The sequence below is a fragment of the Schistocerca serialis genome, chromosome 10, assembly GCF_023864345.2.
Source record: "Schistocerca serialis cubense isolate TAMUIC-IGC-003099 chromosome 10, iqSchSeri2.2, whole genome shotgun sequence".
NCBI lineage: Eukaryota > Metazoa > Arthropoda > Insecta > Orthoptera > Acrididae > Schistocerca > Schistocerca serialis.
In genome coordinates this window covers 223,499,609-223,526,537 of record NC_064647.1, presented here as the reverse complement: position 1 = coordinate 223,526,537, position 26,929 = coordinate 223,499,609, and the positions used below count along the sequence as shown (strand labels likewise).

General features: G+C 42.9%; 1 protein-coding gene across 10 annotated transcripts in view; it reads right to left on the bottom strand.

The window, feature by feature from the left end:
* Window positions 1–573: 573 nt before the first annotated feature.
* The window catches only part of LOC126424792 (uncharacterized), a 322,429-nt gene continuing 296,073 nt past the window's right edge, over window positions 574–26,929 (bottom strand). For 2 of the 10 annotated variants that reach the window (XM_050087574.1, XM_050087580.1), the window contains exons 5-7: window positions 19,242–19,417; window positions 10,914–11,164; window positions 575–2,224 (exon numbers count right to left, since the gene is read on the bottom strand). In XM_050087574.1, the coding sequence (XP_049943531.1) occupies window positions 738–2,224; window positions 10,914–11,164; window positions 19,242–19,417 (1,914 nt within the window). In that variant the 3' untranslated portion in view covers window positions 575–737. Of the gene's footprint in view, window positions 2,225–10,913; window positions 11,165–19,241; window positions 19,418–26,929 lie in introns of all 10 variants that reach the window. The other 8 variants (XM_050087571.1, XM_050087570.1, XM_050087581.1 and 5 more) reach the window with 7 other exon arrangements.

Genomic DNA, 26,929 nt, shown 5'->3' with positions numbered 1-26,929 from the left:
AAGGTATTCCATGATTTTTTTTCATATCAGTGCAAGTAGGCACGCAAAGAATAACTACGTATCAAGTTGGAGTTTTATGTCAATCAACATTTTTAAGAAACACGAAGCGCTGACAAAGGCGAGAGTCACGTAAAACTGCCAGAAAAGGGTAATTTATAGATAGTCGAAGAGAGAATCTCAGGTTTTTCCATATAGAGTGAGAGAAATCAGATGAACCATGACTGGGAAATCAGTTATGTACAAAGCCTCAATGTAATTTTAAACATAAGATAAAAATATATGTGCGTTGAAATCTTCGTAAGAATCTGCGGAAAGGACGAAGTTCTTGCAAATGTATACGAAGAGTAGATGCTGTTGTCTTCACTTTATAGAGAGGCAGTTACAGTAATTCGCTGTTAACACTAAGTTCTTGTACTATCTTCGTCTTTGACATAGTCTAATATCACAAAATTTTTCTTGTTTAATTTGTGGAGTGCATGTTAATAAGGTATACATGTGTAAATCTTTCACATGTTGGGTAGAAGAAATAGAGACTTACATCTTATTTTCATACAGGTTTTATTTTATTTATTAATTATTTAATGTCAATGGACAAATAAAGATCGTATTATAAAATAGGGAAGAGGTTTTACATGAATCACAGCTAATTTTGTCAAACCAGCTAGCTTCTACATTGATAACTTATGACAGAGTTTAGCGCAACGAAGACAATCCTTGGAAAAACATACTCGTGGAGATTACAACGTGGATTCCGCCGCCGCGGCCGGTACATTGACTCTCTTTGCCAGATTTCTCTCGGCAGATGAACACAATTCTTGTCCTGGACCGATGACATCGGGGTTCCACCGTGCTAGTAGTCTCTCCCTGAGCAGAGGGAGAGTTGCATTGTTGCAAACGAATAAAACGAAAAGCAGTGGACCCTGTACCATCGTAGCAATGTGGACATAGTACACGTACTGCGCTATGCCTTGTGCCTGGTGGAAGCCAATTCTAACAATCGTGCCTATGCCACTTAAAGTGACAGTCTTAGCTGACATGTAAAGAATTAGTTTCTTTGAGCCAAACGTCTCTTTACTATAAATTTTGAGTTGCCGCATGGAATTACGAGTACGTCGGTACATGTATCCCACCAGTCCAAGACAAACAATATTGTAAGCTACTGACAGAGAAATTCCAACGATGAATATTACCCGACTGTGCAACAGGTAATATTCGCTCGTTCTTTCCAAAGCAATGGTTGCTACCAGTACTACACTCCAGGGTATTAGCGAACACAACAGCTGACGGCGGAATACCTTCCTCGCTTCAGCACGTTCTAGGTCGCTAGGAAGCCGGAGGTGACGAACGCATGCGTACATTTGGTAGCAGAATGAGTTGAGCCAGATACAGTTCAGAAGAGTTAGTGCGCTATCGATCTGCACCGTCGTAGATAAGTCGGGGACACCGGCCATACGATACAAGACCTCAGAAAACAAGATCTGGATCATGCCTGTTATCTGAAAGGACAAGAATATCTTTCCGGGCAAGTTACGTAAATTGGGAAGGTACACGTACACTGCGGCAGTCAAAAATCGGAAGAGAATATTCACTGCTACAAACGTTATTTCTAAAGGTTCTAAGCCCTCGATTTTAAAATCCCTGTACTTCAAGGTGCCACTGTTTAGATTGTCTTTGTAGCTCAGTATTCTGTTTGTCGGCTTGTCTTTCTCCTGTATGTAATATCCACGGTTTGATGAGTACCAACCACGGTGGTCCATTGGGGCGCGACATGCCTCGAGATAACTTGTGGAAGCAAAATCGCGACACTTCAGCAGGAGAATAGCCCTGCAAACAGAGCAGACGGCGTCGGATGCGTTGAGCTGCGGGCAGGGTTGGTCGTCAGGACCACCGAAAACGCAGCGGGCATCGCGCACAGACTGAATCATACTGAAGGGGACGTCCTGGCAAATGCTGACCGAGTTGACAGTCATCCAGGCGAAGAGGCAGAGGTTGACGTTGGCCCTCTGCGTGTAGGCCAGGTAGCTGGTGACGGGTACGTGGGGCGACCCCTGCGACAGGTCGTGCCACAGCTGCACACGGCACTGCTCGCGCCGCTTAGTGGTTTCTGGAGGCAGGTCTTCCAGTGGGCACGTGGGGTGGTCCAGGGCGTTGGCCAACAGCTGCATGCAGCCAGTGTCCACGGACAGCGTAGCGTTGCTTTTGTCCTCCAGCTGCCACTCCTCGCCTGGAAGATCAATGAGAGTAGCTGGGTGGTGGTTGTCGTTGTACGCTGAATCTGCCACAAATGTGGACAACTTTCCACCAGCAACGGTTATCGTATTATGGATGTCACTACCAAACAATCCCATATATGAATATCTCAACACGGTGTGTCATTCTTAATCTGCTCAGTTACGCTGCCAGCTGGTGTGAAGTGAATAAGTGTTCTTCAATATTCTCAGACCCTTAAGTTGAAGATGGTATCTGTTCCCGAAAGAACAGATACCATTGATGACTGTGCAGCTTCTCTAGAACGAAATGATAATTAAATATAAACCCTTAGCTACCGACGGGTGTTGTTGATATATATCAATGTGGACAGCTGAAAATGTGTGCCCTGACCAGGACTCGAACCCGGGATCTCCTGCTTCCATGGCAGACGCTCTACCTATGTGAGCCACTGAGGGCAGGGACTTATCCCTTGCACGCTTCCTGTGTGTCCCACGTTTCCAACTGTCCACAACCTACACTACTGGAAATTAAAATTGCTACACCAAGAAGAAATGCAGATGATAAACGAGTATTCATTGGACAAGTATACTACGTCTACATGACTACTCTGCAATTCACATTTAAGTGCTTGCCCGAGGGTTCATCGAATTGACAAGTGATTACATTTTCACGCAATTTCGTTGCATAGATCCTGAGAAATCAGTACCCAGAACAACCACCTGTGGCCGTAATAATGGCCTTGATACGCCTGGCCATTCACTCAAACAGAGCTTGGATGACGTGTACAGGTACAGCTGCCGATGCAGCTTCAACACGATACCACAGTTCAACAAGAGCAGTGACTGGCGTATTGTGACGAGCCAGTTGCTCGGCCACCATTGACCAGACGTTTTCAGTTGGTGAGAGGTCTGGAGAAAGTACTGCCCAGGGCAGCAATCGAACATTTTCTGTATCCAGAAAGGCCAGTACAGGACCTGCAACATGCGGTCGTGCATTATCTCGCTGAAATGTAGGGTTTCGCATCGATCCAATGAGCAGTAGAGCCACAGGTCGTAACACATCTGAAATGTAACGTGCACTGTTCAAAGTATCGTCAATGCGAACAAGAGGTGACCGATACGTGTAACCAATGGCACCCCATACCATCACGGCGGGTGATAGGCCGGTATGGCGATGACGAATACACGCTTCCAAAGTGCGTTCACCGAGATGTCACCAGACACGGATGCGACCATCATGATGCTGTAAACAGAACCTGGATTCATCCGAAAAAATGACGTTTTGCCATTCGTGCGCCCATGTCCGTCGTTGAGTACACCATCGCAGGCGCTCCTGTCTGTGATGCAGCGTCAAGTGTAACTGCAGCCACGGTCTCCAAGCTGATAGTCCGTGCTCCTACAAACGTCGTCAAACTGTTCGTGCAGATGGTTGTTCTCTTGCAAAAGTCCCCATCTGTTGACTCAGGGATCGAGACGTGGCTGCACGATCCGTTACAGCCATGGGGATAAGATGTCCGCCATCTCGACTGCTAGTGATACGAGGCAGTTGGGATCCAGCACGGCGTTCCGTATTACCCTCCTGAACCCACTGAGTCCATATTCTGCTAACAGTCATTGTATCTCGACCAACGCGAGCAGCTATGTCGCGATACGATAAACCGCAATCGCGATAGGCCACAATCCGACCTTTATCAAAGTCGGAAACGTGATGCTACGCATTTCTCCTCCTTACACGAGGCATCACAACAACGTTTCACCAGGCAACGCAGGTCAACTGCTGTTTGTGTATGGGAAATCGGTTGGAAACTTTCCTCATGTCAGCACGTTGTAGGTGTCGCCACCGGCACTTGTGTGAATGCTCAGAAAAGCTAATCATTTGGATATCACAGCATCTTCTTCCTGTCGGTTAAATTTCGTTTCTGTAGCAGGTCATCTTCGTGGTGCAACAATTTTAATGGCCAGTAGTGTGCATTTCTTTTGGAGTGACCCTCGTAGATATTTGCCCATTCAGTGGTGTCTGTTCTTTCGGGAACAGATACCATCTTCATACAGTTAAAGGCTACCCGGCCACTGACCTCCTTCTGCGCGAATGCGCACACTTTGCCCGAACTCTTTCCGGACTCGTCAGCTTAGGCTGGCGCGAGTAATGAGTGGATGGGCAAATACCTATTAGGAACACTACGAATGTAGGTTGTGAACTATTGGGACTGGGGGTCTCACAGGAAGCGTGCAAGGGATAAGTCCCTGCAGTCGCACTATCCCCTGTGCCCTCGGTGGCTCAGATGGACAGAGCGTCTGCCATGTAAGCCGGAGATCACGGGTTCGAATCCTGGTCAGGTCGCACATTTTCAGCTCTCCTCATTGATGTATATCAACAACACCTGTCGGCAGCTAAGGGTTTCGATTTAATTGTCATTTCACATGGGTTTAAGTTGTTGTTTGTCGTATTTTGTTACTATCCTGTAACTTTCTATGCTGACAGTGAAAAGGTGACCATTTTTGAATTAATTTCAATTACAGTACGGGTGTATAAATGTAGACTAAAGCGTCAATATGCTTAAAATAATGAAGGACAATTATTCAGTCACTAGAAAGAAGGAAACTCATCGTCCACATACTATGAGCTATAATTTTGTACCGCCATTTTTGCTCCATTCTTCACAGCTGCAACTGCTAGTTTCAACAATCAATTCTAATTAAGCTGCATTCCTCTTCTAAAATTTACAGCACTTATTAATTCGTACTCTTTCAATACTAATATTATTAACATGTCTTTTAATGTTTGGAATAAATCATAATTAATTTTTCATGTTTTGTAATAATAAGCAACATCCTTTGTTTCATAAATGGCCTCAAAACCTGTACCTGGTAAGAAAATTACAAGCACAATTGGTGCACGTTCATATTCAAATACTATCACAGAAGAGCTTGCAGAAACTCTTGAACTGATAAGAGCTGTCAAAATCAAATGTTGTTGCTGTTGTGGTCTTCAGTCCAGAGACTGGTTTGATGCAGCTCTCCATGATACTCTATCCTGTGCAAGCTTCTTCATCTCCCAGTACCTACTGCAACCTACATCCTTCAGAATCTGTTCAGGGTATTCATCTCTTGGTCTCCCTCTACGATTTTTACCCTCCACGCTTCCCTCCAATACTAAATTGGTCATCCCCCGATGTCTCACAACATGTCCTACCAACCGATCCCTTCTTCCAGTTAAGTTGTGCCACAAGCTCCTCTTCTCCCCAAAAAAATGGTTCAAATGGCTCTGAGCACTATGGGACTTAACAGCTGAGGTCATCAGTACCCTAGAACTTAGAACTACTGAAACCTAAGGACATCACACACATCCATGCCCGAGGCAGGATTCGAACCTGTGACCGTAGCGGTCACGCGGTTCCAGACTAACGCGCCTAGAACCGCACAGCCACAACGGCCGGCGATAATCAACATTTTCCACATAAATTGACTGCGATGAAGTTCTCATAAAAATTAATGAAGTTACGACCGTCAAGTTGTGAAGAGGAAAACTGTTATTCTTAATGGAAATTAAATAATAAGGATACTTCGGATGTTCTATTCGAATAATTCGTTTATTACAAAAAGTTCTCTTAAACGGAAAGATACACAAAAGTGTAAAAAGTTACTTTTTTTGATCGCAACAGAAAAATATAAGAAAGCCAGTAAAGGTGGTAAATTACATCGGTGGTGTTAGTTTTAACGTAATCGTGATACAGTATCAAACAGATACAACAGAAGATAGTAGTTTTCGCTGGATCTAACTTTCTTTGCGTAACAAGTTTACGTAAGGAAATTTACTATTGGAACTGACACACGACCGCAGAGCGAAAAGTTTTATTTACGGTATAGAATCCATTATTAAATTTAAAGGAAATTAGCCTATGTAGACAGCACGATTTATTTATGAAAGTATACGATAGATAATTCACAGTGCAATCAGCTTTAAATGGTTATAAGTTTTGTATATCGGTGCAATTAATTCCATCCAGCTAGAGACCATGTTACCCAAACGTTTCTCTAACGGGAGCGCTTCCGTATACATTTTCCCATACTTTGAAATTCACGCATGCATATGAGAATTACTTAAGAATTAGGGAATCCTTTCTGATAGCAAGAAAGTCAGATGCGTCAACTTTAACATTGCTTGTACGTATATTATTTCAGTCAGAAGCTACACTGAAGAGCCAAATAAACAGGTGCACCTGCCTAATATTGTGTAGCACACCCACGAAAACAAAGAAGTGCCGCAGCACGAATTTGCATGGACTCGATTAATGTCCGAAGTAGTGCTCGAAGGAACTGACACCATGAATCCTGCAGGGCTGTCCCTCAATCCGTAAGAATACGAGGGGATGAAAATCTCTTCTGATCAGCCCAGAAATGCTGGCTGGTTCAAATGGCTCTGAGCACTACGGAACTTAACATCCGAGGTCATCAGTCCCTTAGAACTTAGAACTACTTAAACCTAACTAACCGAAGGACGTCACACACATCCATGCCCGAGGCATGATTCGAACCTGCGACCGTAGCAGCAGCAAGGTCTCCGACTGAAGCGCCTAGAACCGCTCGGCTCCCAGAAATGCTCAATGATGTTCACGTGTTGGGAGTTCGGTGGCTAGCGGAAGTGTTTAAACTCAGAAAAGTGTTCTTGGAGCCACTGCGTAGCAATTCGGGTTATGTGGGGTGTCGCATTGTCCTGCTGGAATTGCCCAAGTCTGTCGGAATGCACAATGGACATGAATGGATGCAGATGATCAGACAGGATGCTAATGTACGTGTCACATGTCAGAGTCGAATCTAAACGTATCAGGGGTCGGTCCCATATCACTTGAACTGCACACGCCCCACACCATTACAAAGCCTACACTAGCTTGAATTCATGAGGTTGTCTCCAAGCCCGTACACGTGCATCCTCTCGATACAATTTGAAACGAGACTCGTCCAACCAGGCAACATGTTTACACTCATCAACAGTCGAATATCGTTGGTGACGGTCCCAGGCTAGGAGTAAAGCTTTGTATCGCGTAGTCATCAAGGGTACACGAGTGGGTCTTCAGCTCCGAAAGCCCATATCAATGATGAATGGTTCGCACGCTGAGACTTGCTCATGGTCTAGCATCGAAATCTGCAGAAATTTGCGAAAGGATTGCACTTCTGTCACGTTGAACCATTCTCTTCAGTCGTCGTTCGTCTCGTTCTAGCAGGATCTTTTTCCGGCAGCAGCGATGTCGGAGATTTGATGTTTTATCGGATTCCTGATATTCAAGTCACATTCGTGAAATGGTCATACTGTAAAACCCATAGTTCGTCGCTACCTCGGAGACACTGTGAGCCGTCTCTCGTGCGCCGACTATAACACTACGTTCAGACTCACTTAAATTTTGATATACCACCGATCTAACAACTGCGCCAGACACTTGTTGTCTTATATAGGCGTCACCGACCACAGCGCCGTATTCTGCCTGTTTACATACCTCTGTAATTGAGTACACATGCTTAGACAAGTTTCTTTGGCTCTTCAGTGTATTTTCTAGTACGTGGTTGCACAGGGCTAAATATACTAGCCGGCCGCTGTGGCCGACCGGTTCTATTTTTATTATTAACAGGGCCATTTATTTAAATTTGACTTGCAATCTCATCCCTCAGGCTGGCCAGGGTGGCCGAGCGATTCTAGACGCTACAGTCTGGAACCGCGTGACTGCTACGGTCGCAGGTTCGAACCGTGCCTCGGGCATGGATGTGTGCGATGTCCTCAGGTTAGTTAGGTTTAAGTAGTTCTAAGTTCTAGGGGACTGATGACTTCAGATGTTAGCTCCCATAGTGCTGAGAGCCATTTGAACCATTTTTATATATACTATATCATAAATCGAGACTGATTACTGAGGCGGCCTAGTACACCGTGTTTCGGTGGGCAGAGCCCTCCTTCTCAACTCCCTGCAGCCACATGAGAGTTCGTTCATAACGTTGAAACGACCCTTACTTGTTAATACACATCCACACAGATATTTCTCAGATTTACTGTAGGTCTACTGACATTTAAGCGTAGTCCAAGCAGTCTCCTTTAGTAGACCTGGCGCACCTTTTAAGTGTTCTGCCAATGAATCGCAGTCTTTGGTTTGCTGTACCCACAATATGATCTATGTGATCGTTCCAATTTAGGTTATTTGTAGTTGTAATCCCTAGGTATTTAGTTGAATTTACAGCCTTCAGATTTGTGTGACTTAACGCGTAATCGAAACTTAGCTGATTTCTTTTAGTATTCATGTGAATAACTTCACACTTTTCTTTACTCAGGGTCAATTGCCACTTTTCACACCATACACATATCTTATCTAAATCGTTTTGCAAGTCGTTTTGATCGTCTGATGACTTCACAAGAGGGTAAATGACACCATGATCTGCAAACAATCTGAGACGGCTACTCAGATTGTCTCCTATGTCGTTAATAGAGATCAGGAACAATAGAGGGCCTATAACACTTCCTTGGGGAACGCCTGATATTACTTCCGTTTTACTCGATGACTTTCCGTCCATTACTACGAACTGTGACCTTTCTGACAGGAAATCGCGAATCCAGTCGCACAACTGAGGCGATACTCCGTAGGCACGCAGTTTGATTAGAAGACGCTTGTGAGAAACGGTGTCTAAAGACTTCTGGAAATCTAAAAATATGGAATCAATTTGACATCCCCTGTCGATAACACTTATTACTTCATGAGTACAAAGAGCTATTTGTGTTTCACAAGAACGATATATTCTGAATCCGTGCTGACTATATGTCAATAAATCATTTTCTTCGAGGTACCTTATAATGTTCGAATACAGTATATGTTCCAAAACAATACTGAAAATCGACGTTTGTGATATAATCCTGTAATTCAGCGGATTACTCCTACTTCCCTTTTTGGGTATTGGGGTGACTTGAGCAATTTTCCCCTCTTTAGGTACGGATCTTCCCGTGAGCGAATGGTTGTATATAATTGCTAAATATGGAGCTATTTTATCAGCATACTCTGAGAGGAACCTGACTGGTATACAATCTGGACCGGAGGCCTTGCCTTTATTAAGTGATTTAAGCTGCTTAGTTACACCGAGGATATCTACTACTATGTTTGTCATCTTGGCAGTTGTTCTTGATTGTAATTCAGGAATATTTACTTCGTCTTCCTTGGTGAAAGAATTTCGGAAAACCGTGATTAATAACTCTGCTTTGGTGGCACTGTCATCAGTGACTTCACCGTTGTTATCCCGCAGTGGAGGTATTGATTGCGTATTGCCACTGGTGTGCTTTATGTATGACCAGAATCTCTTTGGGTTTTCTGCCAGATTTCGAGACAGAATTTCGTTGTGGAAATTTTTAAAGCATCTCGCATTGAAGTGCGCGCCAAATTTCGAACTTCTGTAGAACTTGGCTAATCTTGGGGATTTTGCGTTCTTTTAAATTTGGCATGCTTTATTCGTTGCTACTGCAACAACGATCTGACCAGTTTTGTGTACCATTGGGGATCGGTACCATCACTTATTAATTTATGTGGTATAGGCCTATATCTATCAAATGCTGTCGATACTATCTCTTTGAAAACATTCCACAACTATTTTACACTTACATGATAATTTCCGTCAGATTCATGGATTTTTATTGTTAATGTTAAGCCTCTGGTTTAGTCAGGTTATCCAGGTCCAATCTCCTTAAATTCCCACCTTTTTGCAGTTTCTTATGTTTTAATCTACAGGTCATAACCAATAGATTGTGGTCAGAGTCCACATCTGCCCCTGGAAATGTCTTACAATTTAAAACCTGGTTCCCAAATCTCTGTCTTGCCATTATATAATCTATCTGATACCTTCTAGTATCTCCAGGCTTCTTTCGTGTATACAGCCTTCTTTCATGATTCTTGAACCGAGTGTTAGCTATGATTAAGTTGTATTCTGTGCAAAATTCTACCAGGCGGCTTCCTCTTTCATTTCTTAGCCCGAATCCATATTCACCTACTACGTTTCCTTCTTTCCCTTTTCCTGCTACCGGATTCCAGTCACCCATGACTATTACGTTTTCGTCTCCCTTCACTATCTGAATAATTTCTTTGATTCCATCATACATTTCTTCAATTTCTTCGTCATCTGCAGAGCTAGTTGGCATATAAACTTGTACTACTGCAGTAGGCGTGAGCTTCGTGTCTTTCTTGGCCATAATAATGAGCTCACTATGCTGTTTGTAGTAGCTTACCCGCACCCCTACTTTTTTATTCATTATTAAACCTACTCCTGCATTACCCCTATTTCATTCTGTATTTATAACCCTGTGTTCACCTGACCAAAAGTCTTGTTCCTCCTGGCACCGAACTTCACTAATTCCCACTATATCTAACTTTAACCTATCCATTTCCCTTTTTAAATTTTCTAACCTACCTGCCTTATCCTGTAGAGTACAGGAGTCAAAAACACGTCGAAATGAAGTGTTAGCTTGAGACAAATCCAGATGGAAAGCTGCCAGCCAGTCGAAAGATCGAAGATGGAAAGGATACCAGCAACTATCGCAATTAGCCTACGTGATGTAGAAAATCACGGAAGATCTAAAAGTGAATATCTACAGGTGTTTTTTGTACCTGATTCCTCGAATGACAGTAGAGTCAACAGCCTTCAGTGGATAAACGTGAAGCGCGTGTATCCCAGAATCAAACTTACCTTTGATGTCGATGGGAGGTTCATTTGGTACTCCACTATAGCTGAACGATGAGTAATGAACTTCATAAAGCGGCAGGAAACTTCGAGCTTCGTTGAACCAGACGTGGTAGTAGAAGCCATAGAGGGCGTCGGCGAGAGCGAACATTGGTGTCGCCTCTGGCTGTTGCTTCTCACACTGCGCGCTGAAGTCGTCGCGAAAGGAGAGGTACTGCCCGTGGTACGACAGCAGGCGATCGTTCAACAGCGGCAGCCTGTTGACGCACGAGCGGCGAGGTTGAACGTTACAAGCAAATAAAACAAACACGCCAAATCATGTACAGTGCATGCAAGAACGTAAAAATATGCATGATCAAATTTTCACTCTGCAGCGGAATGTGTGCGCTTATTTGAAACTCCCTGGCAGATTAAAACTGCTTACTGGACTGCGACTAGAATCGTCGTGTATTTTTTTTTTTAAGTAAAACAGTTGGTAACAGTTCGGTTTTTTAAATTAAAATACAGAACTTGAACATTTTATTTCGGTTGTTCCAATGTGATACATGTACCTTTGTGAACTTATCATTTCTGAGAACGCATGCTGTTACAACGTGATTACCTGTAAATACCCCATTAATGCAATCAATGCTCAAAATTATGTCCGTCAACCTCAATGCATTTGGCAATACGTGTAACGAGATTCCTCTCAACAACGAGTAGTTCGCCTTCCGTAATGTTCGCACATGCATTGTCAATGCGCTGAGGCATGTTGTCAGGCGTTGTCGGTGGATCACGATAGCAAATATCCTTCAACTTTCCCCACAGAAAGAAATCCGGGGACGTCAGATCCGGTGAACGTACGGGCCATGGTATGGTGGTTCGAAGACTAATCCACCTGTTATGAAATATGCTATTCAATACCGCTTCAACCGCACGCGAGCTATGTGCCGGACATCCATCATGTTGGAAGTATATCGGGATTCTGTCATGCAGTGAAACATCTTGTAGCAACATCGGTAGAACATTACGTAGGAAATCAGCATACATTGTACCATTTAGATTGCCATCGATAAAATGGGGGCCAATTATCCTTGCTCCCATAATGCCGCACCATACATTAACCCACCAAGGTCCCTCATATTTCACTTGTCGAAGCCATCGTGGATTTTCCGGTTGCCCAATAGTGCATATTATGTCTGTTTACGTTACCGCTGTTGGTGAATGATGCTTCGTCGCTAAATAGAACGCGTGCAAAAAATCTGTAATGGTCCCGTCATTTCTCTTGTTCCCAGTGGCAGAATTGTACACGACGTTCAAAGTCGTCGCCAGACAAATCCTGGTGCATAGAAATAAGGTACGGGTGCAATTGATGTTGATGTTGCATTCTCAACACCGACGTTTTAATTCCCCATTCTCGCGCAATTTGACTGCTACTGATGTGCGGATTAGCCGCGACTGCAGCTTTAACACCTACTTGGGCATCATCATTTGTTACACGTCATGGTTGACGTATCACATGTGACTGAACGCTTCCTGTTTCCTTAAATAACGTAACTATCCGGACACTTAGATGATGTCGTCCAGGGTACCGAGCCGCATACATAGCACACGCCCGTTGGGCATTTTGATTACAATAGCCATACATCAACACGGTATAGACCTTTTCCGCAGTTTGTAAACGGTCCATTTTAACACGGGTAATGTATCACGAAGCAAATGCCTTCCGCACTGGCGGAATGTTACGTGATACCACGTACTTATACGTTTGTGACTATTACAGCGCCATCTATCACAAAGCGAAAAAAGTGGTCCAACTAAAACATTCATATTTCTTTATGTACTACACGAATATGTAATAATAAATGGGGGTTCCTGTTTTAAGAAATGCATTTGATATCCGATGGACCTATGGCAGCGCCGTCTAGCGGGCCAACCATAGCTCCACCTGTTTCCCACTTGAAGCGACAAGTTTCGTTCTTTGAAGTTTCATTGTTTGACGCTTATTTCGTGAGATATTTGGCCCGGTCACTATCAATGGACCACCCTGTATAACGTTAAACAAATGTTGATGAAATTTTTTATCTTTGCCAACGGGTTCTTCTATTTATCTGCATAAAGCATGGAACTTTAACGGACGACAATAGCAGTGTACATTTCTCATCCGCAAAAGACGTACACGAATGTCTATGTTCTGTGTTATTCCCCCAATCTCTGGACAATCCAAGCCAAGGCACTCTCCCGACTCTCCTCAAGCTCTTTTCCGGCCGTACTTGGGGTCTGGACCCCTCCACCATACTCCACACCTATAAATCCCTCATCCGCCCTATCCTCTGCTACGCCCACCCTGCCTGGAACTCCGCCCCTCCTACCTTTTACAAATTCCTTCAGATCTTTGAATGCCATGCCCTCTGCCTCGCCTATCGCATCCGTCTCCCCTCCACCACACGGATCCTGTACGACCTAATTCCGTTCCCCCACCTCCTCCTTTTCCTCGAATGGGTACGGATCCTCTAAACCTCCCGTAAACTCGATCCTCCTCACCCGCTTGTCTCACCCATCCTCTCCCACCCCCGACCGCTGCCGTGACTGTATTCCCACGTCCCACCTGCTCTCCATCTCTCCACACTCCTTACCCTCTCCCAAGGTGGCTTCCGCCAGCTCCCCCTCCTACCACATTTGATCCTCCCTTCCTGTGTTTGTTCGTTTGGGCACCCTCCCTCCCTTCTCTCCTCCTTCCCTCCCTCCTCCCTTTCTCCCCACTCCTCCCCCGGGCTTCTCCTACCCCCGTCTCTCTACTCCTCGTCCCATCTCCTCTTCCATTGGCATCTTCGCTCTCCCATCTCCCCCCCCCCCCTCACCCTTCTCACCCTCTTGGCAGGTCCCCAGACTCGCACACGTTACGTGAACATTCGCGCGCCAGAGATCACCGCCATCCGTTTCTCGTGTGTGCCGTCGTGTCTTGTGTTCAGTGTTCACCGTCACACTCCACCGTTCACATGTGCCATCGACATCACCAGTGTCAGTGCGTCGTGGCAACAGTTTGTAGTGTGGATTATCGTCGAGTGTGAACGGCTCCGTGGTTTTGTATTTATGTGGCTACTGTTTTATTAGCCGCCATTATGTAAATTATGTGTATTCCTTCTGTTTTTTTCTCATTGTCTTTTCTATGGCTGAAGAGCAGCGTAGAATGCTGCTGCCAGCCTGCCTGTTGTACAGGTTTTAAAATCGCAATAAAGAAAAAAATTCTGTGTTATTACACAGGGTGGTCAGAAATAGACTGAAAAGTTTGTGATGGTGTTGCAAGGTATATTGTCGTGAGAAATAATTCTTTAAAAAAAATTCGATACCTAGCGCCGTTTCCGAGATAAATAGCACTGAATTTAACCAATCAGACCGTTTCGTGATCAAATTTCAAGCTCGCCGCCAGGTATAATTACTGTCAGTTGGTGTCAGCGTAGATGACAGCACACGAAACTGCTCAACCTTTGAGTCTGTTCGCTATTGAGTCGGTGTCCCATTTTTATATCATTTTTTTGGTTTTCGGGAAAGCAAACCAAGAACACGTTCGGCAACCCCGTTTCTTGAAGCTGCACACTCAGTAACTTGACTGGATAACTTCAGTGTTAATTAACTCAGAAACAGCGGAATGTGTCTAATTTTCTTTGTGACATTTATTTCTGAGTGCAACCTGCCCTGTAACACCCTTAGACGCTTTTCAGACTGTTCCTGACCCTGTGTACAGGGTGAGTCACTAAGTGCTGCCAGCTAGAATAAAACGGAAAGTATGATAGTAGCTGAAAAGTTTGTGGGACATATGTTGCATGGGACAACGGGGGTCATAATATGACGTTGGTCTTTTGCTGCTCGGTGTGCTCGCTTCAGAGATATTAAGATCAACTTCGTTTTTTAAATGGGATGCTATAGTCTGGTACTTGTTTTCTGAAGGCGGCTATCGAAACTAATCCAATGATGTGTAACAGTAAGGTTTTTGAAGGTCAACGAAGATAAAAAATGTGGCTGTTGTCTTCAGTCCTGAGACTGGTTTGATGCAGCTCTCCATGCTACTCTATCCCGTGCAAGCTTCTTCATCTCCCAATACCTACTGTAGTCCACATCCTTCTGAATCTGCTTAATGTATTCATCTCTTGGTCTCCCTCTACGATTTTTACCCTCCACGCTGCCCTGGAGTACTACACTGGTGATCCCTTGATGCTTCAGAACATGTCCTACCAACCGATCCCTTCTTCTAGTCAAGTTGTGCCACAAACTCCTCTTCTCTCCAATTCTATTCAATACCTCCTCATTAGTTATGTGATCTACCCATCTAATCTTCAGCATTCTTCTGTAGCACCACATTTCGAAAGCTTCTATTCTCTGCTTGTCAAAACTATTTATCGTCCATGTTTCACTTCCATACATGGCTACACTCCATACAAATTCTTTCAGAAACGACTTCCTGACACTTAAATCAATACACGATGTTAACAAATTTCTCTTCTTCAGAAACACTTTCCTTCCCATTGCCAGTCTACATTTTATATCCTCTCTACCTCGACCATCATCAGTTATTTTGCTCCCCAAATAGCAAAACTCCTTTACTACTTTAAGTGTCTCATTTCCTAATCTAATTGCCTCAGCATCACCCGACTTAATTTGACTACATTCCATTATCCTCGTTTTCCTTTTGTTGATGTTCATCTTATATTCTCCTTTCAAGACACTGTCCATTCCGTTCAACTGCTCTTCCAGGTCGTTTGCTATCTCTGACGGAATTACAACGTCATCGGCGAATCTCAATGTTTTTATTTCTTCTCCATGGATTTTAAATCCTACTCCGAAGTTTTCTTTTGTTCCCTTTACTGCTTGCTCAATATACAGATTGAATAACATCGGGAAGAGGCTACAACCCTGTCTCACTCCCTTCCCAACCACTGCTTCCCTTTCATGTCCCTCGACTCTTATAACTGCCATCTGATTTCTGTACAAATTGTAAATAGCCTTCCTCTCCCTGTATTTCACCCCTGCCACCTCCAGATTTTGAAAGAGAGTATTCCAGTCAACATTGTCAAAAGCTTTCTCTAAGTCTACAAATGCTAGAAACGTAGGTTTGCCTTTCCTTAATCTTTCTTCTAAGATAAGTCGTAGGGTCACTATTGCCTCACGTGTATGTGGTATGAGCGACCATTTACAGAAGATGTTCGAAGTGATGACCATTGGTAACTATGAAGTGCTGCAATCTTCTTATCATGTATTGAGTGATATTCCTTATCACTTCGGCACTTATCGAAGCACATGCTCTGACAATTCTCTCCCGTATATCATGCAAATAGCAAATATTGGCCGAATACGGCCTATCCATCTAACGTGCCATCGTTATGTAAACACTATTCGATGGTTTCACAATACATCACTAATGGGAACGACATGACTAGTATCGTCGAATCAAGCGAATCTGAAAGATGTATTCCTTCGAAGAACAAGTCTATATGCTTCTCATTTTTAGAGACTGCCAACTAAATTCAGTGAGATCTAGAGAGTTATTCGCTGAAAGATATCCCCAACGTACTCACCCTACACGTGTGTATGATAAATTGAGAACAACTGGATCAAAAATGGATCTGAGCACTATGGGACTTAACATCTGAGGACGTCAGTTCCCTAGAACTTACAACTACTTAAACCTAACTAACCTAAGGACATCACATACATCCATGCCCGAGTCAGGATTCGAACCTGCGACCGCCGGCCGCTGGTGGCCGAGCGGTTCTGGCGCTACAGTCTGGAACCGCATGACCGCTACGGTCGCAGGTTCGAATCCTGCCTCGGGCATGGATGTGTGTGTTGTCCTTAGGTTAGTTAGGTTTAAGTAGGTCTAAGTTCTAGGGGACTTATGACCTCAGCAGTTGAGTCCTATAGTGCTCAGAGCCATTTGAACCATTGTTTTGAACCTGCGACCGTAGCGGTGGCGCGGTTCCAGACTGAAGTGCCTTGAACTGCTCGGCCACATGCAACTGGTTCTTCAACGCATCAGGAACACATCCGGCAAAGGATGGTTACTAACGAGGGAACGGAAATTGGTACTCTTGCAACCGTGGTTCGAGATCCTTGTGTTAGTTCGCGTCAAATCGCAAGGGAATATGGCAGGAGCCAGAGTAGTGTTGTTCATGTTCTGCATCGCCATAAATATCAACCTTACCATGTCAGTCTCCACCAAGAATTAACTGCTACAGATTGTATGCGTCACATTGAATTCTGCGGATGGACTTCACTTCAGATTTAGAGTGATGACACATTTATTAATGTGATTTTATTTACTGACGAGGCTACATTCACGAACTATGGAAGCACTAATTTGTATAACATGCATTACTGGGTAACTGAAAATCCGTGTTGGCTGCGACAAGTTGCACACCAAAAACCGTGGTCGGTAAATGTACGGTGCGAGATTCTGGATGAGAGAATTATAGTCCCCTATTTCATCGAAGGAAATCTTAATGGTAGGAAGTACAGCACATTCTTGTAAGAAACATTAGGTCTGTTTCTGGAAGAAATACCTTTAGGAACAAGGAACAGAATGTGATATCTACACGATGGGTGTCCGGAACAGTTTTCGCTGACGGCTAGACATGAGTTGCAGAGACAATTCCCAAATCGTTGGATTAGACGCGGAGATGTGTCGTGGCCGGCTCGTTCGTCATACTTGATGCCTCTGTGTTTATTCTTGAGGGGATTCGTAAAAGACATTGTTTATAAATACGTTCCAGCTACACCTGAAGATATGCGAGAGAGAATTGTGTGAGCATGTGCTTCGATAATTGCCGATGTGATAAGGAATACCACTCAATCCATAATAAGAAGATGGTGGCTCTGCAGTATTACCAATGGTCATCATTACGAACATCTTCTGTAAATGGACGTTCATGCCACCTTTGTGACCTTCGTTGACCTTCAAAGACCTTACTGTTACACATCATTGGATTCGTCTCGATAGCCGCTATCAGAAAATAAGTACCAGATTATAGCATCCCATTAAAAAAAAAAGAAGTGGACCTTCATACCTCCGAAGCGGCCGAACCTAGAAACAAAAAACCAAAGTCGTATTATGGACCCCGTTGTCCAATGCAGCTTTTGTCCCACAAACTTTTCAGTTCCTATCATACTTTCGGAGTTATTCTTGGTGGTAACAGTTAGTGACTCACCGTATAGTCTGAATTGATTTTAAATGTAAACAGAGGGGTCCAGAAAAATGTAGACGCTCTTCAATAGTCAGTATTAATAGAACAAAATGACATTCCGTTACAATTATTGCACAAGTGGAGGGTTATTTTACGTGTTTAAAGTGACCCCCATTAGCAGCCAAGCAACATCGATGCCGCTGAACTGTTGACCTAATTATGACTGCCAGTGTAGCCAGAGGTTTGCCCAAGTTATCACTGTTTAGAAAAATTATAAAAACTTAGGTAGTACACGAAAGGAACAGTAGTTCAAAATGGCTCTGAGCACTATGGGACTCAACTGCTGTGGTCATCAGTCCCCTAGAACTTAGAACTACTTAAACCTAACTAACCTAAGGACATCACACACACTCATGCGCGACGCAGGATTCGAACCTGCGACCGTAGCAGCAGCGCGGCTCCGAACTGGAGCGCCTAGAACCGCACGGCCACCGCGGCCGGCGTAACACTAGTCCCTCTAGTAAAAGTAGTAACACTGTTCATTATAATGGTTTGCTCTGCTCATCTGCTGTGTATCATGTGACCCATTTGAATATAAAATACAACATCAAAAATTGAAGACCAAACGGAATCCTGTAATGACTAGTTGCTGTAACCATCTCCTTCCTGAATTAAATAATCTCAGTAATTTCTGTAACAGTTAAGCAAAAATTGATTCAGGAGTCATAATGAGTATGATAAAATGGTTTAGATAGTTTGATAAAATAGTTTAGATAAGTAGTTTAGACATGAAGAGAATAGAAGCGTTCGAAATATGGCGCTACGGAAGAATGCTGAAGATTAGACGGGTAGGTCACGTAATTAACGAGGAGGTACTGAATAGAATTGTGGCACAACTTGACTGGAAGGGACCGGTTGGTAGGACACATTCTGAGTCATCCAATTTAGTACTGGAGGGAAGCGCGGAGGGTAAAATTCATAGAGGGCGACCAAGAGATGAATACACTGAGGAGATTCAAAGGGTTATAGGTTGCAATAGTTATTCGGAGATGAAGACGCTTGCAGAGGATAGAGTGGCTTGGAGAGCTGCATCAAACCAGTCTCTGGACTGAAGACCACAACACAACACTACACAACAATGAGTTTAACATAGGCTTCAATGTACACTGGTTTATACCTTATTATATACTTCCCAGGCGACTTCTTGTCTTCTTCCACCTTGTAATTCGCTGTCTGCTCGCTGACATATTGCATATCCTGTATCCAACCCCTTAATTTCGTGTGTAGCATGTCTCTCATATGCTCCACGTGATTAATCCAGGTACTGAGTCGCTCATCATTCGGGTCCATTTTCTGAGAAACACAGAGAATAATTGAAATTACTAGCATAATATTCGCAAGCAGCAGCCAGTCTTAATTTACACTTATAGGTAGCTCTATTATGTAACATTTAAATTGTGGCCGGCACATGGACTAACACTTAGTTTTCTACAACCATTGCAACATGAATCCAAAATAAGTGTCTAGCGATGTCTTATTAAATACAGACAATTTTCGACCTATAACAACAGATAAGAGAGTTCCAATAATTTCTAGGTAGCAACAGTACGTGAAGATAACACGATCCAGATTTTTTTTTCTTTTTGCTGTGCTTTCTTTTTCCTTGCTTTCCACTGTACTTTCTTGATACATCGAAATAGTCTTTTCAGGATGAGTACTGTAAATTTATTTTTTCCTACAGCTATGTTCCTGTTTGCCTCGTGTCCTCACCATCACAAATCGTTGTGCTGATTGCTGAGCGTTGTGACCCGACTAAACAAATGTCTCCACCCTGGCCAGTTACCAGCTTCTCTCAGAACCTTCTGAAGAGGAAGACCAGAGATGTTCTTGATTTGATCCGTCCTCCCGCTCGTTGCCCCTCCCTCCCGTCCTGTGGCCACGACGCTTCCTTTCATGATTATTTTCTCGAGATTTTCTCCACCTCTTCTCACAATATGGCCATAGAAATGGAGAATATTTTGGTTGACACGAGAAAAAGGCGCCTGCAGATACTAAGTTGGTCAATAATGGACGCATTTGTTCTTCTTTCGGTCTGTTTTACGTGCAGCATCACGCGCCAGCTCCAAAGCTCAAATGCTTCGATGCACTGTGAAAGGTCTCTGTTGGATTCCTTTTTCGTTAATTTTTTAAAACTGTTGTCATTTACGGCATAAATTCCACTTCTAAATTTACTGTGGTGTTTCTGGCTATCTGGGAGGAGACTGAGCAGTGGAACGTGTTACTTTTACACATAATCAACAACGATCTGTCACACCACTACACATTAAAACACAGTTTATACGTAATTCATGTCACACAGTCTCATACGGAACCTACATCCACTTTCTTTTATATGTTGTATATGATAAGATACTGTCATCCCCCTTCCCTTCTGTGTGAAAGGGTGAATGAGCAAACGTATTTCTAGTTGTATGCTTGATGGTAGCAGACAAGCCTGTCTGCTAGATAACAGTAGGACTAACGTCGGAACAGGTAGCTACGCTTTCCAAAAGCAAAGAGGTTTCTATTCTTAGTATGGTCCTGTCCGTCCCTTGTCATGTTGGCATAGGAAGCTGCCTCTCTGGTCACTTCCGTTTGTATCTGTTAAGCACCCTCGGTAGGCGCCCAAGCCAGTCGGTCTACGGCGAGCGTCTGAAGTGGTAAGATCTCCAGCTAAACGCGTCTCTGCTAAGTCCGTAGGACAATGGATTTCTTAAATTCAGCATAACTGTAAATTTAATCACCTTTATTTCAGGTTTATATCTAAAATATCTGATGTTACCTTAAATTGCAATGCAGTGTAGTTCGAGTGTGAAGTTCAGAATGTCTTCCAGTAGTTGCTTTGTCACTACTTTGTGATTAAGTGGAATCACGTGTGGATGATCCATAACTATAACTAAGGTCATCAATCTTAAATGCGAAAGTGCGTGAGATTATAACATCTTGTCTTGACAATATTTTTCAATATAGCAACTTTTCTTTATGTTCAACCCACGTGGGGTGTACTTTGTGAGGCCAGTACCACGTGCTTGTACTGTTGTTTGACCCATCAGGTTAATAGTAAGACGACAGTAACCAGTTCGAGGTTTTTCTTTTGTGATTTGTGTTTCGATGTAATTTATTTTAATTATAAAAATTATTGTGGAGTTACACTCTTTGTGTAAACCAAGTTGACCACGTGAAGCATGTAGTGTAATTATCAAAGTAGCCCTCAGATATTCTTTTCGGGAAGATTTCACAGAGAGTTAGTATGAATTTAGTATACCAGTGTGTGGTAATTTCATGACAGACAGGATTGCGCTATGAATGTAACTTCTTTGGGTGAAAATTGAATCGGTTGGTTGTGGTTAATTTCCTCTTGCATATGTTTCAACATTCTTCGTGTGTTATTTTATGAATGCAGTGTTGTATGCAGTCTCTCAATCTTGGTTCCATATTTGATGTGTTCCGTAAGATTACAAACTCACATTTTCACAATCCTAAATAAGGCACCAGTTTAGTTACGAATCAAGTTTAATTTGCTGAAATTTTAACGGAACAATGATCAATGTTAAAATAAATGTCCAAATACAAACTGATTTACTTCTTTTTATTTAAATTGTCTTTATATATATATATATATATATATATATATATATATATATATATATATCACCGGTTATCGAGAGATGACTACTAAAAGATTATAATTAATGTTAAACTGGTTGGGAATTTGGTAAGCTAGACTGCATACCTGGTGAAACAGTTGTTCAGTAATGCAAGGTTAACTTCCCCAGATAGCTCACAGCTTTTAACCCGCTTTTATTGTCTTGAATATCAGCACCGCTTTCAGAACAAATTAATGCATCAACGTTACAACTGTTTGGCTTTAAGAGTCCGTGTCTCGCAACAAGGAGTGTTGACATTTTCAAAAATATAGGAAAGCCAGTATATTGATATTAAAAAGATATCGTTACAGGCCACAGACTTATCGAAAAATGTGTCGATATATCGTCAGAAAACGGACGGGCCTATAAATATATCGGGTTCAAATTGTAAAAATACTGCCGGTTTTAGATCTGTATAATTAAGTATTGAGTTATTATTTTATATTCTGTACATCAACAAGCTAGCTACCAGCTTATCACCCTTATAGCAAGAATTAAAAAGAAAACGATGCACGTTCACTCTTGGTGATAACCATTTTTCCTAACAATGGTAACTGCATGTAAGCGGCACAATAAAATGTGTCAAAAATGGTTCAAATGACTCTGAGCACTATGGGACTCAACTGCTGTGGTCATAAGTCCCCAATAACTTAGAACTACTTAAACCTAACTAACCTAAGGACATCACACACATCCATCCCCGAGGCAGGATTCGAACCTGCGACCGTAGCAGTCGCACGGCCCCGGACTGCGCGCCTAGAGCCGCAAGACCACCGCGGCCGGCAATAAAATGTGTCCCATGAGTCATTACATACAGAATTTGTCTGGAACACTTATTGTCGACTTCCCTGTTTTTTCTTTCCAGTTCTGCAAACGCCAGTGAACTAGCAGTCGTATAGTCAACATTGAGTGGTGAAGATAACCGTTGCAGTTTCTGTTCACACCGCCAAGCCCCCAATACGTCAGCATACCCCCTCACACGTCTCCGTCCAATAGCGTCATTTACATTGTGGTCATCTTTTTCAGAAACTGTTTTTAATAATGCCGATGTAAAGAAATAGCACACAGCTGATGTGCTATTTCTCAGAATCGGGAATCTTGTTGTTTAATTGACACAACCATCACCTAGTGCATTCTTACTTCTTCTTTGTACTACCTATACTTCCGTGAACGGAGTCAAAGAGAAATACTGGACGTGATCGGAGCTCGTAAAGTAGTAAGACTCCACATAGTGAAAGTAAAATTATGTTTTACTACAATTTCGAAACAACAGCTTCATTCACTACTGGCCATTAAAATTGTTACACCAGGAAGTAGACGTGCTACTGAGGCGAAATTTAACCGACAGGAAGAAGATGCTGTGATATACACATGATTAGCTTTTCAGAACAATCACACAAGGTTGGCGCCGGTGGCGACACTTACAACGTGCTGACATGAGGGAAGTTTCCAACCGATTTCTCAAACAGAAAAAGCAGTTGACCGGCGTTGCCTGGTGAAACGTTGTCGTGATGCCTCGTGTAAGGAGGAGAAATGTGTACCATCTCGTTTCCGACTTTGATAAAGGTCGGATTGTAGCCTTTCGCGATTGCTGTTTATAGTATCACGATATTGCTGCTTGCATTGGTCGAGATCCAATGACTGTTAGTGGAATGTGGAATCGGTGGGTTCAGGAGGGTAATACGGAACGCCGTGCTGGATCCCAACGGCCTCGTATCACTAGCAGTCGAGATGACAGGCATCTTAGCAGCATGGCTGTACCGGATCGTGCAGCCACGTCTTGATCCCTGAGTCAACAGATGGGGACGTTTGTAAGACAACAACCACCTGCTGTTTACAGCATCGTGATGGTCACATCCGTGTTTGGCGACATCGCGGTGAACGCACATTGGAAGCGTGTATTCGTCATCGCCATCCTGGTGTATCACCCGGCGTGATGGTATGGGGTGCCACTGGTTACATGTCTCGGTCACCTCTTGTTCGCATTGACGGCACTTTGAACAGTGGACGTTACATTTCAGATGTGTTACGACCCGTGGCTCCACCATTCGATTTTAGCAGGATAATGAATGGCCGCATGTTGCAGGTCCTGTATCGACCTTTCTGGATACATAAATTTTCGACTTCTACCCTGGATAGCACATTCTCCAGATCTCTCACCACTTGGCCGAGCAACTGGCTCGTCACAATACGCCAGTCCCTATTCTTGATGAACTGTGGTATCGTGTTGAAGCTGCATGGGCAGCTGTACCTGTACACGCCATCCAAGCTCTGTTTGACTCAATGCCCAGGCGTATCAAGGCCGTTATTACGGTCGGAGGTGGTTGTTCTGGGTACTGATTTCTCAGGACCTATGCACTCAAATCGCGTGAAAATGTAACCACATGTCAGTTCTAGTATAATATATTTGTCCAATGAATACCTGTTTATCATCAGCATTTCACGTGGTGTAGCAAACTGCAAAAAAGTCTAATATAAATAAAAATATCGCCACTCCATATTGTCATTTCTATATCGATAAACCTTGGAAAGATATTTCGGCGATATATATCGAAACATTTCATAAAGTATATCGATATTTGGGCTTATCGATATTCTGTCAACAACCCTACTCGCAACCATAAAACTAAAGCTCTCCGTGTTCCAACAAGTCGCAAGTCTGAGGTAGTCGTTATTGCTCTGTTGTGCGATATCATGGTGATTTCCTTCGTAGTCACTCGCTCTAGTGTGATCCCTCTTCTTATCTCATCTTCACACCTTGCCGCGTCACAGATGTTTGACCCAAGATAGGTGAAAGACCTGTGAGCTCGACCTATACTAATCGATCAGTTATTATGCGTTTCGACTTGTTGAGATTGAGGTCCAACCCATATGATGGACTAATGTCTTTTACTGTTGTTAACAGCTCAGCAAATTCATTTTCGCTTTTGTGTACAGGTACGGTGTCCACAGAAAATCGGAGCTTGTTAATAAGTCTACCACGAATTGAGATGGCTTTAGTCCAGCTATCACCAGCATTCCTAATAAAATTTTCTGTATAAATATTGTACAGTTGGGGGCATAGAACTCAACCCTCTCCGACTCTTTTTGATACGCTGAAGAAATCAAATGTACCAGCACTTGTCTTCGAAGCTGCGAGGTGATTATTGTGTGAACTTCTGATCAGTACTGTCAAGTGCAGTGAGACACCAAACTCTGAAGTACCTGTCACAACTTTTCCCAGACAATGCAGTCAAAGACTTTCCTATAGTCACGGAAGCAGACAAGACAAGAACACAAAGGTCTCGCAATTCCTTGTCGTACGTTGAGAAACTGTTCACGAGTTCCTTTTCCTTGAATATAACCTGTTTGTTCTGCGGATAAGCGTGGATGGATACATGGTTTCAAACACTGGGACGAGATGTAGTCGTCGTGAATGTAATTCCTATTTTTATTTTTTCCTGGTGCTGTGTACTCGCACGTTTATTAACACGTTATTTAAAATTTTTTCCGTGAACAGAATAACTTGAAGTTGCAATTTTGTGTTACGATGTAAATCGATGTATTCGGAATGTGTTGAAAGTGTGATTTTAAGCTAGATATGTTAGCTGCAGAAACATACCGATAGATCGACAGAGAAAAAACATCAACAAGGAATCTGGACCGAAAACGAGAGAGTGTTTGCCGTGCCGAGGGAGGGAGGTTATATTGCGTGCCGTGGTCGGTGTGAAACAATTATTTCCCTCATTATTACGTGCACCACGGACGAACAAGTAATTAGCATATGGTTCGCGTTGCTTCTCACAAGGGAAACTGCCCATTGCATCCCCATCAGATTTAGTGGTAAGGGAGTCCAGTGGACGGACTGTCAATAACTGAACTTAGATCAAGCACGAAAACAGGAAGAAGGTTTACTGAACTGTGAAATAAAAAGCAAAATAGGAACAGTGAACGGTAGATTACCATTATTTGCACGAAGATTTTAATGTTGTAATCAGATTTCCAAAATCTTTATTAGCTTAAAGTTTAGTATCTGACGGTAAATTATACAAATAACCCCCAGCAACGAGTTTCCAAAATATAAACGCTTCATCCGGTTTCAGGCCTACCTTTTGCTTCTTTTTTTTTTATTTATGTGTGTTCTTCAGTCCAGAGACTGGTTTGATGCAGCTCTCCGTGCTACTGTATCCTGTCCAAGTTTCTTCATCTCCCAGCTCCTACTGCAACCTACATCCTTCTGAATCTGTTTAGTGTATCATATCTTGGTCTCTCTCTACGATATTTAACCACCACGCTGCCCTCCAATACTAAATTGGTGATCCCTCGATGCCTCAGAATATGCCCTACCAACCGATCCCTTCTTCTAGTCAAGTTGTGCCACAAATTTCTCTTCCCTCCAATTCTGTTCAATACCTCCTCATTAGTTATGTGATCTACCCATCTCATCTTCAACATTGTTCTGTAGCACCACATTTCGAAAGCTACTATTCTCTTCTTGTCCAAACTATCTATCGTCGACGTTTCACTTCCATACGTGGCTACACTCCATACAAATACATTCAGAAACGACTTCCTTACACTTAAATCTATACTCGATGTTGACAAATTTCTCTTCTTCAGAAATGCTTTCCTTGCCATTGCTAGTCTACATTTTATATCCTCTCTACTTCGACCATCATCAGTTATTTTGCTCCCCAAATAACAAAACTCATTTACTCCTTTAAGTGTCTCATTTCCTAATGTAATTCCCGCAGCATCATCCGGTTTAATTCGACTAAATTCCATTATCCTCGTTTTGTTTTTTTTGATGTTCATCTTATATCCTCCTTTTAAGACACTGTCCATTCCGTTGAACTGCTCTTCCAAGTATGCCTCTGACAGTATTACAATGTCATCGGCATACGTCAAAGTTTTTATTTCTTCTCCATGGATTTTAATACCTACTCCGAACTTTTCTTTTGTTTCCTTTACTGCTAGCTCAATATACTGATTGAATAACATCGGGGATAGGCTACAACCTTGTCTCATTCCCTTCCTAACCACAGCTTCCCTTTCATGCCCCTCGACTCTTATGTGCCATGTGGTTTCTGCACAAATTTTAAATAGCCTTTCGCTTCCTGTATTTTACCCTTTTGAAAGAGAGTATTCTAGTCAACATTGTCAAAAGCTTTCTCTAAGTCTACAAATGCTAGAAACGTAG